The sequence below is a fragment of the Aythya marila genome, assembly GCF_965140915.1.
Source record: "Aythya marila genome assembly, chromosome: 1".
NCBI classification, from domain to species: domain Eukaryota; kingdom Metazoa; phylum Chordata; class Aves; order Anseriformes; family Anatidae; genus Aythya; species Aythya marila.
Window position 1 is genome coordinate 164,592,309 of NC_139042.1, and position 17,359 is coordinate 164,609,667.

General features: G+C 46.0%; 1 protein-coding gene across 1 annotated transcript in view; it reads right to left on the reverse strand.

The window, feature by feature from the left end:
• LOC309874104 (coiled-coil domain-containing protein 134-like) overlaps positions 1 to 17,359 on the reverse strand; it is a 36,735-nt gene that overhangs the window by 18,393 nt on the left and 983 nt on the right. Inside the window, exons 2-18 of the mRNA XM_082752028.1 lie at positions 16,598 to 16,671; positions 15,804 to 15,909; positions 14,920 to 15,123; positions 14,056 to 14,186; positions 13,348 to 13,462; positions 12,465 to 12,581; positions 11,817 to 11,916; positions 9,228 to 9,362; positions 8,594 to 8,708; positions 6,930 to 7,030; positions 5,820 to 5,961; positions 4,669 to 4,780; positions 4,243 to 4,303; positions 2,903 to 3,000; positions 1,937 to 2,111; positions 1,679 to 1,826; positions 840 to 1,112 (exon numbers count right to left, since the gene is read on the reverse strand). Coding sequence (XP_082608154.1) covers positions 840 to 1,112; positions 1,679 to 1,826; positions 1,937 to 2,111; positions 2,903 to 3,000; positions 4,243 to 4,303; positions 4,669 to 4,780; positions 5,820 to 5,961; positions 6,930 to 7,030; positions 8,594 to 8,708; positions 9,228 to 9,362; positions 11,817 to 11,916; positions 12,465 to 12,581; positions 13,348 to 13,462; positions 14,056 to 14,186; positions 14,920 to 15,123; positions 15,804 to 15,909; positions 16,598 to 16,671 — 2,207 coding nt within the window. The remainder of the gene's footprint in view (positions 1 to 839; positions 1,113 to 1,678; positions 1,827 to 1,936; positions 2,112 to 2,902; positions 3,001 to 4,242; positions 4,304 to 4,668; positions 4,781 to 5,819; positions 5,962 to 6,929; positions 7,031 to 8,593; positions 8,709 to 9,227; positions 9,363 to 11,816; positions 11,917 to 12,464; positions 12,582 to 13,347; positions 13,463 to 14,055; positions 14,187 to 14,919; positions 15,124 to 15,803; positions 15,910 to 16,597; positions 16,672 to 17,359) is intronic.

The following is a 17,359-nucleotide window of genomic DNA, read 5'->3' on the forward strand; positions in this document are numbered from 1 at the left end:
TGTGGAAATACTAACAAGTATTTGCTTATCAGACTGGCTAAAAAATCGTGGGACAAGTGGCCACCGATGGGGAAGGGTGACAGGGCAGGTGGGAGAGGGGGAAGTGAGAGAAGACCTTGAGCAGCCATCGGCACCCAAATTCTCTCACGATTGCATAGACCAACAGAGTTCATTACACCAGCTAATGGTAAAACACTAGTCATGTTACTGCAAGGCCTCTTTCTCCCTTACACTCATTAATTCTCCCTGTCCTAAGTTTTGTATTTTATCTTTTAAGAGCAATACAATGTGTTATTCACAGTCCTAAAAACGCAGAGTACTGCAAAGATATCTGGCAAGACTCTCCAGTTAAAAACAAAATAAAAAAAAGAAAACAGAAACCCATGCCCTTGAGACCTGCTCTCTTCCTGCTTCTTTTTGAAAGCTCTCTGTTCCTCATATCCTTCTCATCTACTAGTAGTACACCGTTGCTCCCAAATTAGCAAAGCGGTTTCTTGAAAGGCTACCACAGAAGGCTCTAGACTCTCCATCTGTGTATCGGGATAGAGAAAGGAAAAAGCCCATGATTTTATTTCATGGAATACGTCAGCAGCACCCTTCAGGCTCCTTCCTAGCCAGCTCCCAAAAGTTCCCTTTCCATCACAGTAGATGGATAACCAAAAGAGCTAACACATGTTCACAATCCCATTTTCCATATCAGGCTTGTCTGTGAGTTGGAGGCCTGGGTATGCAGACATTGGCCTCAGAGCAGCACTAAGTGCTTTATTAACCAAAAAGTCCTACATGCTCCCCCAAAATTAAAGCCAGGATGACAGCCTGTCCTTGTGAAAGTCGCATACCAGTAAAATGAGCAAAATGCTGGAATTGCTCTTCAGAATGGGAAGTAAAGGGTTAGCACTGTTCAGCTGATCAGACGTGCCAAAACCAGCTCCTTCAGTCTTGGTTTGATTGCAGTCTTCCCAGGAAAACCAGAGCTGTAGAACCTGGTGTCCAAATCTCCCCATAAGTTCAGGGTAGCGCAGGAAGAATTCAAGCAGGAGAGGACAGTGAACGTAGACCAAGCCCAGATCTGGGAGATTATCCAGAATCCTCCTTATGGTACACAAGGACCTCTGTTAAGCATGTGGGAGGGAAAGGGAGAGGGGGAGAGAGAACAAAATAACCACTGGGTAGTGAATATCCAAAAGCTGAAGCGATGAGAGTTTATTGTTAAAAGCAGTCACACAGCCCTTTTAGTAGACAATCAAATATATCAGTTAAACATCATTTTGTGAAGCCCATTTGCATCACAAAGGCTAAGAAACTTGTAGGCTTTATACAGTGCTCAAAGCTGCGCAGCAGCAAAGAGCCATATGGGAACACTAGAAAGGCTGCTGCAGAGGCTGTGGATGTGTTCAGGAGAGCCGAGCTATGAAATTTGTAATATTCTGTATGTGAATTTACAGCCTATCCAACACATTTACACTTCCCACACAGCCACGAGTTTATTCAATCAAATCCCTATCCCCTAGTGGCTTTTCACAGTTAACTTTCCAGAGTGTAAATGCGTTGCACACTCTCCACTCATTCATTACTCACCACACATACCAAAATACTTTCTGCAGGAGGACTGACAGGAGCAGGGGGGAACCTCAGTTTCAGTAAAATGGGTCCAACAGGTAGGAATGAAATCTTTTACCGAGTCCAGGCCTTTGCCTTTGTCCTGACAAACGGCAAGGAGGTAAAGCACAGCTCTGAGTATGTATGGAGGGGGACAGTCTCCACGGTCCTGTGCTGACAGGAGGAAATTTCTTATGGCTAGAAACAGTTCTGCTTCTGGGACAAACCTGCAGGCAAGGAGATTGGAGTGGAAACAATTAAATCAGACATGTTTTACCTACTGATACATGGTCTGTAATGGCCACATAACTACTTGCCTTGCATGCTCGTGGCTCACCTGTCCCCAAGGGTGTAGGCAAAGTACGAGAGGAGTATGAAGCAGTGTTGGTGGCTGCAAAGGGACTGATCCAAGGAGAAAGCCTCTGGGTTTTCAGCGAGGAGGAGAAGGCTTTCAGCAACTGTGTAGTTTAATTGAGGCAAAGCCTTCTGCAGGAGCTCAGACATCTCTTGCTCTAAACATAAAACTAATATGAGCAGGCAGGCAATGATGGGGAACGTAATAGCAGAGAGGCATAAGCAGAGAGGAATGGGGTGGGGGGGGGAGGAAGGAGGGAGAATCGAAGCACCTGTCTGCCTTTAACTCAATCATATTAAACTGGTGAAGCTCCTGATGTAAGAATTATCAAAGGCAGCTTACTACCCCAGTCTGCATACAGTGCATGAAGCAGCAAGAGCACGTCCATGATTTGGAATGAATGGAGGTGTGAGACCTGATCTAACAGAGCTGGCTTTGAGGATAAAAAGAGACTTCTGTTTGAGGTTCCCAGCTCTTTGCTGATGCTGCCACTACAGTGACCAACCACTGCTAGGGGAAAAAGTGGCTTTTGTGATGTGGAAAATTTCATCTTATTTATTTGGGACTTACCTAACATGGAGAGTTGCAGTATAGGCAGGAAAAATAGAGTACAACAGAGGAAACAAAAGGACCCTTATCACCAGATAAGGGTGACTCTGACAACTAATATCATTGTAATGAAGCCATGCACAGTTGTGCTAATAAATGTCACCATGTAAACCAAAGACACATGAAACACTCATTCAAGTAGAGCCAAACTCTTCAAAAGGCATTCTCTTGCCAGTTATCTCCTCGGTAGACCAGCTTTAAAAAAAGCTAGAAAAATATCTTTAAATAGAGCTTATATGTGCCCCCCCCCCTCCTCCTTTCTTTGCCCCCCTTTGCCTAAATAGAGGCTGGCAGGGCCTCAACCTAAATGAAGCAACATGTCTCCTTCCCTGCACTTGCCTTCCTGAGCAGAAATTCTCTCCTTCTCTGTGGCAGAGTAAAGGCTCAGGCACAAGTTGCAGAGGAATCTGGAACAGGCCTGATTCAAGGCAGGATTACTGTGAAGAGCAGAAAGATACAGCAAAGAAGGCTAGAAACATCCTCTTCACACTTCCACTATCACACACTGCCTGCCAAAACTTCAGTTTACTGGCTGGTCATGTTCAAGCACCTGCCGTCATAGCAGGACTCCAGGAACCAACCCAGGCTTCCAGGAGAATCAAGAGCTCCCAAAGAACAGTCAGCTCACAGATGTGGCAGATGCAGCAGTGGTGACAACAGTGAGCAATTCCAGACGCCTTGGGATGATATGAATACAGTGGGGTACTCTCACAATCATCATATCATGTATTCGCATGAAGTCCTGCAAGGGCAGGACCCTTAACTTTGCAGAAAATGCTGTATGAGGGTGGCTCCCAATATCTAATTTCACTGACAAACACTGGTAAGGAGTTTGCCGGTGTGAAAGATTTTGGCACCATGGTGTTTCCAGGGATGAACCATGAAGAATGTCAATAGAATATCGCCTAAAAGGGTGAGAACAGCTCTATTTCTAACTACTCTCTCCAATTATTTCGTTGCAGAATAGGACATAAACATCTTCGTGCTATACCATAGCATCCTTGATGCCTCACACTACTGTATTTAGAGACCGAGGTCACTCCCCACACACCACCCACAGGCACAGACATCCCCACTTTAATTTTCACGGTGTTAAGCTGGATGAGGGTGCAGTGTATTTTGTTTACTCTTTTAATGAGATACAGTCACAGGGAAGAGGAGGTAAAACATCTCTGCAGAGCAGAAGGGAGACTCCCCCAGTGTTACTCAACCTAGAAATCGTAGTCTCTGCTACAGAAGACCCTTTGCAAGGCCTCCTGTTGAAGTCTTCCTCCTCCCTCCCACATCTTACGCATTATCACACCCCAGGGAACAAAGGTAGTGGTGATATGTGCCTTGGAAGCCAGAGCTCAGATGGAGCTGATGCTACTGTTACTCCTTTACAAAGCACCCACCAACTCCACTCTTCAAAACTCAGACTGCTTCATCTCTGCACAGCTCACAGTGGAGCACAGACTTCTCGCAGAGCTGTGAAAATTCCCCCTCCCCCTAGCTAACTGCTTCTCCCTTCTCACAGACCCAGCTTTTCCAAAGGCAGTGTTTACAATTTGCTGTAGGATACAACCACTCCTGAGTCTCTTAACCTCCCTTCTTGCTTAAATCGGGTGCATTAGATAAGGCCTGATCTGCTTTGCCCTCCGGAAATTTTTGCCTCACTCACAATTCACATAGCACAATACCTTTGTACAGAGCAAAATCTGGCCTTCAGCTCCAGCGTCAGGCGGATGAAGGAGGAGGATGCTAGACAGAAAGCAAGGCAGAAATGTCAAAGGAGCACAGAATATGTACGATAAAGAAAAATAGTAGCCTGGTGCCATAATTATCTCCATGCAAGCCTGGTGAACAAGGCAGGCCATATCAGTAAGAATACACGTGTTAGGCTGTCTCCCCCACAATAAACTATTCCAAGTTCGGTTTGTAGGAAAGTATCTGAGGGGTTTTTTTGTCTGCTCAGAAGGAAAAGGGAAGATTTGACAGCTCTACGTGTTTAGAAGAGAGGAACTGAATTCTGTGTGTCACTGCTCTGGTGTGCAAAGAGCAAGGAATACAGAGTACATAGGAGGTAGAATCAGCACAGAGAACATGATCCCACGCTACCACCATACCCAGCTTTTTGGAGAACTTAATCCGCATGTTTGGCACCACGGTAAAGAGGGTATTCAGTGCTGAGATGAAAACCTCCATCACTGACGAGCTGACAGCCCTTTCCAGGTAGTTCTGTGGAAGAAATAAAGGTTCAGAGGCACGATATCCAATACACACTGAAAGCAGCAGCTTTCTTCCTGCCTCCTGCCCTCTCAGGAAGTTTCCTAAATCCAAACAGATAGCTTAATATTTCTACCAAAATGCCTGGTGGCACTTTGAAAGCAACTAACATTCCCCTCAGCTGATGTTATGAGCTACGCTGCTAACACTGCAAGGCATTACAGCAAACATGAAACATTTTCCTGGTTCCAGCTGGCAACCAGTCAGGCCCCATTACTGCCCACATTACCCTGCTCTTGCAGGTCCGATGGCCAGTTCTGCAGCACGGCATACACCACGGGACATATACTTAAGTGCAGCTGACTTCAGCAACACTTAATGTAGAGTTTTATTGAGCAGTGGCGAACAGGCATTTGAGTTCTCCACAGAGTCCAGCACTAAAACATTTGGAATAGAACGACTCAGCTCACTCCTGCAGAAGGTCACTGGACAATTTTACCACAGTTCATTAATTTTTGCCCGAATCCAATGAGCAAGAAGCAGCACTCTGTCTCCAGCTTTGCCAAACTGGACACGCACTGCACCTTCCCTTTAGGGCTGACAACAGCAGTGCCCCTGCAGCTGCCTACCAGCAGACTGGTTATAAAACCAAAACATCTCCAAGCCCCCACAGCAACTGCAAGGATCCATACCTGAACCTGTGGCAAAGCACTAGTAAAATTTACTCCATGTTTGCAACAGGGCTGCCATGGATTAGATAACATGGCAGGCATGCTATGGGGATTGCACGGTCTGAGGAAAGACACTGCCATCTACATGGAAACTTTAAGAATTTCTCCACCCCCTGAGACTAAATACTCCCATTTGGCACGAACTATGTAATACCACATTTTGCTCTGGAGAGGTGGCAAACATCACAGCTATTCTGGGTTTACTCTACATGATCTCTTCCCCGTAAGACCTGTACCACCTACTGGTGGTGCTTGAGGGCACCTTTCATAAGGAATAGACCAAGTTTAAAGGAATAGATCAAGTCCAAAAGAGGCCTTACCATGACCATGGGGATGCAGAGACTGTCACAGATCCTCAGCAGGAACTCAGAGAAGTTGCTCAGCGTCTCTTTGCTCTCCGAGCCAGGGGCAGTGAAAGCGTTCTCCTGGGCCATGGGGTCAGTCTGGAATTCCACTGCTAACCTACAAACACACAGCAGGTACCAGAGGAGAGAGAAATCCTCCTCACTTTGTAAAGGAAGCCAGGAGACACTGCATTTCCGCCAAAACTTTCACCACGAAGGACCCCACAGACACTTGATGGGCAATAACATGGAGCTACCTCTTGAGTGAAGCTATTAAAAGTCAGCAGTGTTGCACAAGATGACCACACTTTGGGAAAGGAAGACTTAGTTTCTCTGAATAAAATATCTGCTGTGGGAGGCACTATTACCACAACAGTGAAGTTACGCAGCCAGGCCACAGTGCCTAGAGCACAATGCAGCAAACCTTGTGAAAATCAGACTGAGGGCAACTCAGCTCATCCAAAAACCATGACAACCTTCAGCACCATCCCAAGAGACTGGGTCAGCACAGACAGGGACATCTTCTGACTGAATTCTCTCAGCCAAGCCAAACATTAGTGATGCAAGGCAAAATAACCATGGTGACCAGACTCGCCTAACAGCAGATCTGGTTTCATACCCAAACTCATCTGTCACCTTTTCCTGTGCAGGTAGGGGTTGAGAGAGAGCTCTCACACAGCAAAACGGGAAAAGTCGGTGACTGTAAACCCACTTGCAGTAACAGGTTACAGATGTGAGCAAATAACAAGGTCATCATCTGGGGCAGATGATGGCACAGGATTAAGCTGCACACATACCTTCCCACAGTTCTTACATCACCACCAGTTTGGGCTAATTTCCAAGCAGTTCTTCGCTGGCCAAAATATGAAGCTGCTAGGTCTGAGTGAAATTTCTTAGCAGACACATACAGGTGTCACAAAATGTTCACTGTTACTACATATCCCTCCTTCTGTTGTTTCACTGACAAGTGCCATGAATTGAACCCACCTGTGGTATTTCAGTGGTAGGTTTGGTAAAAGAACTCGGTCACACGGACAGATGGACAGACACACATACTACCCACCTGCATTCCTCCCTTGTCCTCACCTGCAAGCACTTCTGAAACTTTCCAGGGTGTTGAGCAAGAGCTGGCCCTGTCTCTGAGAAACTCTGCTAAGGCTCTGAGACACTGGGAACAGGAGATCACCCTGTTAAAGGACAGAATTCTTCAAAATCTTGTGTTCGCTGTCAGACAAAATGGCTTTCTTCCCTGGTACCAGCAGGAGGAGAAGAACATTTTTCATTTCAATCACTTCTTTTACATAGATGTTTCTTTACTATTGTGATTTCCCTAGGGAGGGCAGAGTTAAGAGATTTACTGTGCTCTTCCAAGGGAAGGCAGAATTACAGGGCTACTAATTCTGCACTACTGCGTCCCTTGGGCAGTATAGCCTGTATTGCCATGGTTTGGTCTAATCTGAGTTTTAAACAGCTCAGCTTCAAATTCTTCTGGGAATACTTGGGTGGTTGTTTTTTTTATTGCATTTCTTCCAATTACTATTGACTCAGTGCTGAGCAGTTTCTCTCCCTCTTCAGAAGTCTTGTAAGTTCTCCACTCTGGCTCAGATTTGTAAGCAACTATGCATGTATTGGCCCTTATTTCCACACAGCATCCGACTGAGTTTAGCCAGAAGCCACCTGCAGGGTCAGAGTTTATCATCTGCCCAAACTGGGAACCATTTGGAGCTCAAAATTTACCTTTACACCATAACCTGTTGCGGTGGTCTGCTCTGAATACTGACAGGGTATGACTTGGCAATGCCTTGGGTCTGGCAGTTCAGAACTCCTTGTCTTTCCTCAATTGATCCTGCAACACCTTATTACAGCTACAAGCATTTCTCCTTTTCCCCCATTAAAGACAGCCTGGATGTCTTTACTATCTGCCTGATTTCCTTCCTGTAAAGCTTTTTATCCTGACACAAAGCTGTGTGTGCAAACAGACTGACCAACACCTACCTATGGGGCAGAAAACTTTTCTGTTTTCTCCAGGCAGATAAGGCAGACATTTGGTACCAAACAACTTGGGCCTAAAGATAGCTCAGCAGCCATTTGGGGTTCTGGCACCCCCACAAGATGCTCTTGCCACAAAAATGCAATCTAAACCTACATGACCCTGAGCCGAGAGCAAGAAGGCTCATCCCTTGCCTTGTCACTAGTCATCAGTGATGGGAGCTCCCCTCACAGGTGCACAGGTCCCAGCAGCAGACCACATTAACTGCATATTCCAGGAACATATTCCAGGAACATATTCCAGGAACAGGAAGGGATTGGCAGTTCAAATAGCGGCTAACAGCTCCCTTGCTAAGGGATCACTGTGCATTCAACGTGACTCTCTTGGTCTGAAGGCACAGCGAGAGACATTCATTGCCAAAAAAATAGATTGCGTGATGCAGCCTACAGGCGGGGGCCCAAAGAAGGGGAGGTTCAAATGAACCTAGCAGCACTGAATATATAACGAGAGCAGCACGCTCTCGTCACTTGGTGCCCCACCAATTTTCAGTGATTTAAAAAGAGCACTCACCAGCATCCATCTTCAGCTCCTTCAGAGACAAAGATTGTTAGCTTGTCAAGGCATGAGGATCAAAAAACCACCAGAGACCCCAAAAACCACAGGTAAGGGTATGGAATATATAAACAACATCCCCATGCTGCGCTAGGATGATCATCCCTACCCTGCCTGGTCCTAGCAACAAGCACAACTCTTGACTTACTGCATGCTTCTTGCTGCTCTGTGGTGGGGAAAGGTCAGCACATCTCTTCAGCACCACCTCCAGCAGTTGCTGCAGCTTTTCATACGGGACTGGAGGAGAGCTCAGGTGGTCCTTCCTGAACAAGAAGAAAGACAGACAGCATGCGCGTTCCCTGCTGGGGACACTCCACGTGGGAAGGCGACACCAGCAGAAATAACACCCCTCCAGACAACAGTGTGCTGCTGCCATTTCTCTCCAGCACAGCATATTAAGGTCACAAGGTCTGAATAGTGCCTTCGTGAAGATGTGAGCCCAAACACACCCTCGCTGCATTTAGTGTCTGCTCCCACTACAACCAGGAAGCACACCTGTACACGGTCTGATCTGTTTGGATAGGCCAGAGCACGACACAGCCACAGCAGCTGCAGTTACAGGCCTGCCTGGGATGCCAGGTCCTTGCTGCAGCATCCTGCTGCCTACCACAGTTCCACTGCCCCAGCAGGTGGGTGGGAAGCTAGCTCTGCTACACCCATCCTGCCTCAGCCAGAATTCCCCCTGCAGCACACGCTCACCCACACAGACACAAGGGAGCCACAGAGACCAACACTTCTTCAGAGCTATCCGAAGAAAAGCCTGCAAATGCTTTCCTGCCTACCTCAGAAAAGCTGCCACAGCTTTCACAGCCTCCACTACCACCTCCAGCACTGGGCAGTCCACTGTCTTCATCAAAACATCAATGGCATCTAGACATACACCTCGGTTTGTGAATAACGTGATTTCCACTGGTTGCCTGCGAAGAGGAAACAGAGTAAGCAAGAAGAATATTGTTGGAGTAAGCAACAGTATCACCCTCTCCTTATTTGACCAAATGGACAGCTGAGCCGTGTGGTTCCAAGCATCCTTTTCAGTGTTCAGAGCCAGCTGCTCCCAAGGATGTAGCCTCAAATATGAGCAGGTTGAGGGTTTGCTACACAGAGTGAACAGGAGGTCTGGAGCCCTACTATGATGAAAAAAACCTGCAGCCTGGATAACTCTGTGAGTGTGGCAGCAAACAGTGACATGAAAAGCACATGAAAAACAGGCTCTGCAAAACACAGAAATCTCTCTACCTAGGACTTAATTCCGAGACCATCTGCTCTGGCATTTGCAGGTTAATCTGGCAATGCATATTTCTGAGTAAACAAGTAAACACTACCGTCCTATGGTCCTAGAACAAGGACAAGGCCATGAGAATAGCTTCCCTAACAGTCCTACAGCAATTCTAATGGCAGATGCTGCCAGCAGGGCTGGAACTTTCAAGAACATAAAAACTAAACAGGATAAAAGAAAAACATAATCCAACAGTTTTGACTTTTTTTCTTGATAGTGATCATTGTGGTCATCTGATCACCTTGTGGCCCAACACCTTTGAGCATTCAACACAAGAGCAGGGAGGGATGGCAAGTCATTAATCCCATTACTGGGCAGAGATGTGCAAAGGGCAGACTGTGCTCATGTGGCTCCTGGCAAGTCAGGTACAATCATGAAAGAAGGGAGAAGACAGGCAGCTACATGTGGAAGAGAGGCACTAATGGCCTGCCAGGGGGCCTCTCCAAAGCAAGGCAAGAAAAGAAGGACAGCATGACAGCATCCAGCCTTGGAAGCCAGAGTATTCCCTGATACTCAGTTTTCACAGACATGCCAGACTAAGGCAAGCCAGGAGCACAAGCTCCCATGCAGAAATGTACGAGAAAAGTAAACTTCAGTAGAAATTAAATTTGCAGCTCAGCTTCAGGGCAAAAAGTGAGCAGAGGCAGAACCACTCTTTAGTTACTCAACGGGATCAAATCCGGTTTGACAGTCACCTCACGTTCTGCTGTGAGAAAAGGCTGAGAGGTGGGCAAGGCAGGGAAAAGGCTGGGGAGCTCAGGCGCCAGGATCAGCCTCTGGCCCGAGCCATTAGTAATGTGCTGAACTTGAAGTTGTTTCTACTTACACTGTAATTCTATTAATCCCTTCTATTTCCTTCCTTTGATCACTGACCCTCTGAAGTAAAACACATCGGGAAAAAAGTCCTCGCTGACTCAGGCAGGGAGGAAGGGATGGAGGAGTGCTGCTGACTCACTCAAGAGGCACAAACCCACTTGCAATATGGTGCACTAGGATGTCTGCAGGGCCTGGGAAAAATGCATTAAGGACAGCACTCCTGCACCATCCTGCAGCCTCTTGTCTCCAGGCCCCTAACAGTGCCTGCCACTCTGTGCTGGGAGAGGCAAGGAGCACTCCAGGGAGAGCTGCCCCCTATTCCTGACACTTCTAACAGCGCCAACAGAGGCAGCACATCCTGTCTGGGCAACACCAGAGAGTGGTGGTCACTTACAGAGCAAGAGAATCCAGCTGCAAGGCAAAACAAGAAGAGAGGTTCCAGGATGAGACCCTTCTCTCCATACGATATAGTTTTAAATAAAGTGACATTTCAAATGTAAACCTCAGAGAAACAGAATGTGTGCGCTAGAAAATTGGAGTAATTGCACAGAGCGTTCCCTTTGTTTTACAAGCATAAATGCTGTAATTAGTGTTTCCCACATTCTGGTTTCTCTTTCTGACAGATCCCACACTGGCATCCTCACGCTGTTCTAGTGCAGCTGCTTTTTCTTCTCCTTTTTAACCTACCACTTGCTATAAAATTGACTGACATTTCCAAAATTCAGCTCCAGGGCTCTCCTGGGGGAACTAAGTGGCAAAAACAAGACTCTGTCACTACCATGACAGAACAGGAACAAGATCACACAGGCAGGAACAGGAAACACAGAAGATAAACAAGCCAGGGTATGTTATTCCTTAGCAGAAAACAAGGGAAAAACTGACAGAACACATTAATATTTCAGCCTGGAATTTGTTTTTGCTATTTGAATTTAGCTCAGCTGATGACAGAGGACTAGAAGCCATGGAATTTACATGCTCTGTTTTGTCACTCTTAGCAGGAGCCAGCCTGCTCAAATACACCTGGACCTTCCTAGTCTTCCCCTCCTGTTCTGCCTACAGCTGAAAGGAGAATTCACCTCTCAGGTTGCCAAGGAAGCAGGGAGATGCAGATACACTGGTGGTTGTATGCACAAAGAGGACAACATGCTTCAAACACAAAAGCTCTAGCAGTGTAGGTATCTGTCCTTGGACAAAAACCTTAAAAAGCAAAAGCACAACAGCTTCCATTTTGGAGCACCAAATGCTGTCTGTGCAAGCCAGGTAGAGGGCACTTCCTCACCGTTTCAGTATTTCAGTGAAGAGCAGCAGTCCTTGCTTTTGTAACTCCACATTGTTCAGCTGCAGGACATCTTGGAGACTCCTCACCAGAGATTCAATACCTGCAATGTTCAAGAGAAGGCAGAGGAGGGTTTTTAATACCCCGAATTCCAGGATGGAAGCAAAATGAACTTTTGAAAGAAAGGAAGATTTAAACAATCATTTTTCTGAGCCCTGGCAGAAACAACTGTCTAAAACGCTGTATTCATTCAGCTCAGTGATAACAGGCCTTAATCTCCACTGCTGGAGGAAAGTTCAGAAGAATGGGAGGAATTTGGCCTTCCTAAATCCACCCTTGGCATCTCCACAGCAACACCTAGTAGTAGCTCCGGATAACTGGTTACTAGTAACAGTCAGGTTATACTAACAGTCATCATAACTGGTTATTATAACGTATGCATGCTCATCAGAAACTCGTTAGGACAGTGGCACTGTAAATTGAAGCTGCGGCAGACATCACAAATATATCTGGTGAGTACTCATTTTCAGTGCTTTATAAATCCTGACTGGAAGCTGTGATTGTGTGTGAAGTGCTGAAATGCAGCTCGAGGCACAAGCAATGCTGGCAGCATCACTCGCGGTCGCTCTGTCAGAAAGGCTGATGACTCACCATAGACTGTGTGACACTTGGAGAAGAAAAGGCGCTCTTCAGTTAGCAGAAGCAGACAGCAGTACACTGACCAGATGAGAATCTCGCTGTTGCACAAGAGACACTCGAACAGGAATTCTGTGAGCACAAATAAGGGCACCCTGGTAAAAGGCAGTCTGTTCACAGTGTGCACAGCTGCTCCTAGAATGGAGCAGAGGAAGGAGGAGGATAACAGGAGGCATAGCAACAGCCATAGGGAGAACTGTTGTATAATGAAATGGCAGGAACGGAGGATGGAGTGAATCCTTGGAGGTATGCTAGTCTTCAATAGAGAGCAGAGACACACAGGCAGGCTTCTTCCCAGCACAAACTTATCCAGCAGGAGCTGAATTGTGGCTCTAACCCTTGGCACAAATGAAGAGCCACAAAGCAAGCTATAACAGATGAAGTGATCTTTTTTTCCTCAGAACTTTTGTATCTCACAAAGAACTTGCAAAAACAGAGTATTTCTGTGTTTTGGGAGTAGAGTGAACCAATGAACCATCTCTCCCACAGCTGGATTCTAAAGCTAGACCTCCTGGACCAAATTCTGTACACACTTACAATACTTTGTGGGATAAGATGGGAACCCAGCCTATTTAGGCTTTGTATCTATACTGCATGATGGACCTTGACCTCAAGGAATGTCCAAATTCTTGCAGGGGAAACTCCATTCTGCCTGTTGACAGCTGCTGCTATACTTTCAACTGAAAACTCCTTCTTCACTTCTGTTTCTAAAATCACGTTAGACATTTTTACTGATACAAAAAGGTCACTGCATAGATTATGCCATCATGGAGCCAGGCTGATTCCTAAAACAAGCAGACAGAGAGACAAACAATGCAATGTTATCGCACTTCTTTACCTGGGACATCTGCATGGATAAAGGCAGAAGCATATCTGCTGGGAGAGTGAACCAGCACTGCAGCCACACAGTGAGAACTCGCTGCCTGTAACATCTCATCTCTGGTCAACAAGAGCTGATGGGAAGCAAAAGCCAGAAAGAAAATAGGAAGTCAACTGCGCAGATATGAGTAGTGAACAGTTCCCTCTAAATTTTAAAATTTAAAATAACTAAATAAAATCTCTCTCTTTTGGCATGTATTCTGCTGATTAAACTTGGTATGGTAAGACAAAATACTAGGCTAAATGCACTAAAAAATGCAACACAAGAACCACAATAGAGAATACAAGAATATATATATATATATATATATATATATATATATATATATATACACTTAGAGAAGTAAGAATAGTTCTGCCCTGGTGCTTAGTCTTACTGGCACTACAAGAGTTTCAAGTGATGGTGAGTAAAGCCAGCTGAGGCCACAATGAAAACTTCTCCCCTGCATGATTCACGAATGAACAATGAGGAGATCCATGGGGGTGTCCCCATTTTCCACTGTGGTCTCTACTGCTAGTCAGCGTTGGCAACGCCATTCAAGTTAATGAACTAAAGATTCAATACAGGCTAATATATTTTTACTTCAACCAACAATTCATCTCAGAACAAGGGATAATCTGTTAGAAAGTCATAGGCTACATGCTGTAAGACTACTTCAGCAATCACCTTTTTGAGAACAAGTGGAAGTGGATTTTCCCCTTCTAAGAAGTCAGAGTTTTCAGATTCCTCCTCTGTCCTTGAATTATTCATAAGAATGGATACAAAATGGTCAGACTTCAGCAGCTCCTTTAGCAAACCTGAAAAAGTGGGAGCAAGAGTGAGCATCATACTGCACATGGGACAGGCTCTTACAGAAATATCTGCATTTAGTTAAAGAACATCCACACATATATAAAAAAGCACCCCCAGTATAAAATTATGGAGCACTGTTACAGGTATTGATGCAAATCATCAGTACACCTCAGTACAAATTCACAAGGGTAATGCCTGAGCTCAGCTTTCAAAAGAATCATCATCCTTTTCTAGTGGCTGAGCAGATGATCTAAGGAGCAATTCAATTCTTACTCACCTCCTACAAGAAAAAGGAATTCCCTGGGTGGTTTGCAAACAAGAAGTGCCAGGAAGGCTGAAATTGTGCTCTCCAGCATGTAAATGCAGTTGGAAGCATAAATGCATGAAAACACCACCTCCAAGTTACCTTTTTAACCTGAAGAACATGATGCTCCATACCTGAAGATGATATTTGTCAGACTCCATCCCACTGCTCTACAAAACCCACCTGTTTGTGCATAGCGTTTGCGTTCAGACACTTCTGGGCATTCACTTATACACAGTGTACATATGCACTTCTCAGCAGCAGGTTTGGGTCATTTGATTGCTGTGTGCTAATAGCAAGGATCAACTGCTTCAAACAGAAAAACAGCTCTTCTAGGGACCAACCCACATCAGGGCATCTAAACCAACCAAGGGATTTCTCCTTAGTTGTAAGCCTTCCCTTGCACCTTGCAGTTTCTCTCAGCAATGCCTTACCCAAACAATTAACCTGAAGCTCCTTTGTCTGAGCATGGCCCAAAGTATTCAAGAAGAGACCACACAGCTTTTCTTCAAAGTGTGCTGAGAGCCTTTCTGTGCCAAGAGAAGAGGAGTACAGCTTGCCATACAAGTAGCAGACAGCAGCCTTTACACCTTCGTTTGGGTACATCAAGCCCAACGGTAGATGATCCACTAAATTACCTAGTGTGAGGAACAGAAATTGCAAGCATTCACACTAATGAACTGACTTTGTTACAGCACCCTTGAAACCTGGTGTTGTGGTTTAAACCCAGTAGGCAGCCAAGCACCACACAGCCGCTCACTGTCCCCTCCCAGTCAAAACGACTTGCAGAAGCCCACCAGACAGACTGGTGTGTGCAGATTACTGAATGTCATGATTAGATGATGCACTGCCTCACCACTATCCCTCCCTCTCACCCAGTCAAACATTTAGGAAATCAGGGAATGCTTCTAAGAGTCTCTGAGCAGAGATACAATTAAAAATAGCCAGAGGAGCTCACTGTTCAACACAGGAAGGTCCACCACCCCCAGCTACTTCCACACACAGCTAAGTATGCTTACCAGACCCCCAAGGGCTGGACCTAGGAAAGAAAAACTAAATGCATATTCCTGCAGGGCATACATACAAAGCCCAGTTCAGAGAGGCTGGTTTCGCCAGGCTGGCTAAGAGCACGACATCAAGCCTGCTATTAAGGTATTGACCAGCAACCCAAGAGGTCTGAACGTCACCCTAACTTCTGGGACAAGATTCTTGTGCAGCCTTCATAAACTCACACATCGGGGATGGGGCAGTCCATGCACACTTATGTGTATTAGGGCTGTGACTACAACCCTTCAGTGGAGCATGACAGGTTACTCACTGTGCTTTACCACCAGTATATCAGCAAAGACTGGGATGGTATCTGCCAGCTTGCCCAAGAGAGTGAATATGGGGAGGCTGCCTCTCATGGTAGTTGCTTTGCTCAGCTGTAGAGGAGACAGAAAGAAGGAAAAAGAAAATGTTTCATGGCTAAGAACACAGCCCAAAGGTAGAAATGCACACAGAGCAGTGAGCTTTCTTTGATGTATCGTGCTCCAGAACAGGATCATTCCTAAAGTGGGTCCTTTTTACCATTTAGGATAGATCAGAGGAAAACTCTGAACTCACCTATTAAGTCTTCAAAACGCTGCAGTGGTCTTTTAATTAATCCAAGAAATCTCTTGCTTATTGTCCCTTTTCCTCCCTTTCCTCTCCAGCTTCTTTATGAGCAGATGAACCAGCTAAACTTCTCCCCACTTTTGCTATTTCCCAATTTTTTGTATCCCATAGAGCTACCACAAATTTAGGAATAAAGACAGCAAAAGCACAGGCTGGGAAAACTCTTCATACCACTGTCATGGTAAGGGCGGAAAAAGAAGAATCAGAGGAAGGCACACAGCTTCATGAGAACAGCATGAAGCCGTACAGCTGCAGTGTGCCATGGGGACAATAGAAAACTCCAGAGTAGACACCAACAATGCCAAAATCACAGCAGGGGAGCTGGCAGTAGGATGTCATGCTACAGCAGAAGCTGTATCTGAGTGCAGTACCTGAGTCCTGGGGGGCCTCTCATTCCCCCATCTCTTCAACCCCTGAAAGACTGAAGGGAAGGGCAGGGAATTCACCTTCACTGACCTCTTTTTGGCTTTCATCCAAAATGCAGTGCAAGTACTGCTCGGACTTCAGCTCCGCTACCAGCTGCACCAGAACTAGGCAGAAGAAACAGGATCAGTAACTCACATGGAAGAGCACTCACAATCCATCCTCCACAGGGCTTTAGCAGGCCAGTGAGCAAAGAGCTTAGACATTAAATGGGCGCGGGGGTGCTGAGAGAGCAGGGGAACACCAGCAGTCCCAGCGCTATTACTCCTGATAGCCCAGCCGGGGCTCTCCGCAGCAATATTACAGCAATCCTGCTCTAGCAGCACCACAAACCATGCGTGGAAATGAGCTGCAAGCGACAAACAGAGCATCAGGACACCAAGTAAACATAAGGAACCAGGAAGGGAAGGAAACAAAGCCCTAGTCAGAAACTATTAAAAAAAAAAAATGGTAATTGAATAGAACAGGCTTCCTGCTGTATGAAAACTGGCCTTTGAAAACATCCTTCCAGAGAAGGCATCGGAACTGTGACTGTCCTTGGAAGCAGTCTGAGAGCTCCTCCTCCAGCTGCTCCTGCCCCTGAGGCCTACCAGCCATTTGTACTGACTGCAGGTATCCCATGCACCTCTCCAGAAAGCAAGGCCCGGCTCATCTTTGTTCCCCTTAACTGAGACGCTGTGCCCAATGTCACTCCATACGACTTGATCAAGCTGGTTTGTACGTATCTTCTTGTTGTGGCATGACTCATTTGAAGCAGAGCACACTCTACAGTAACACATTCTTTTCATTTGTATT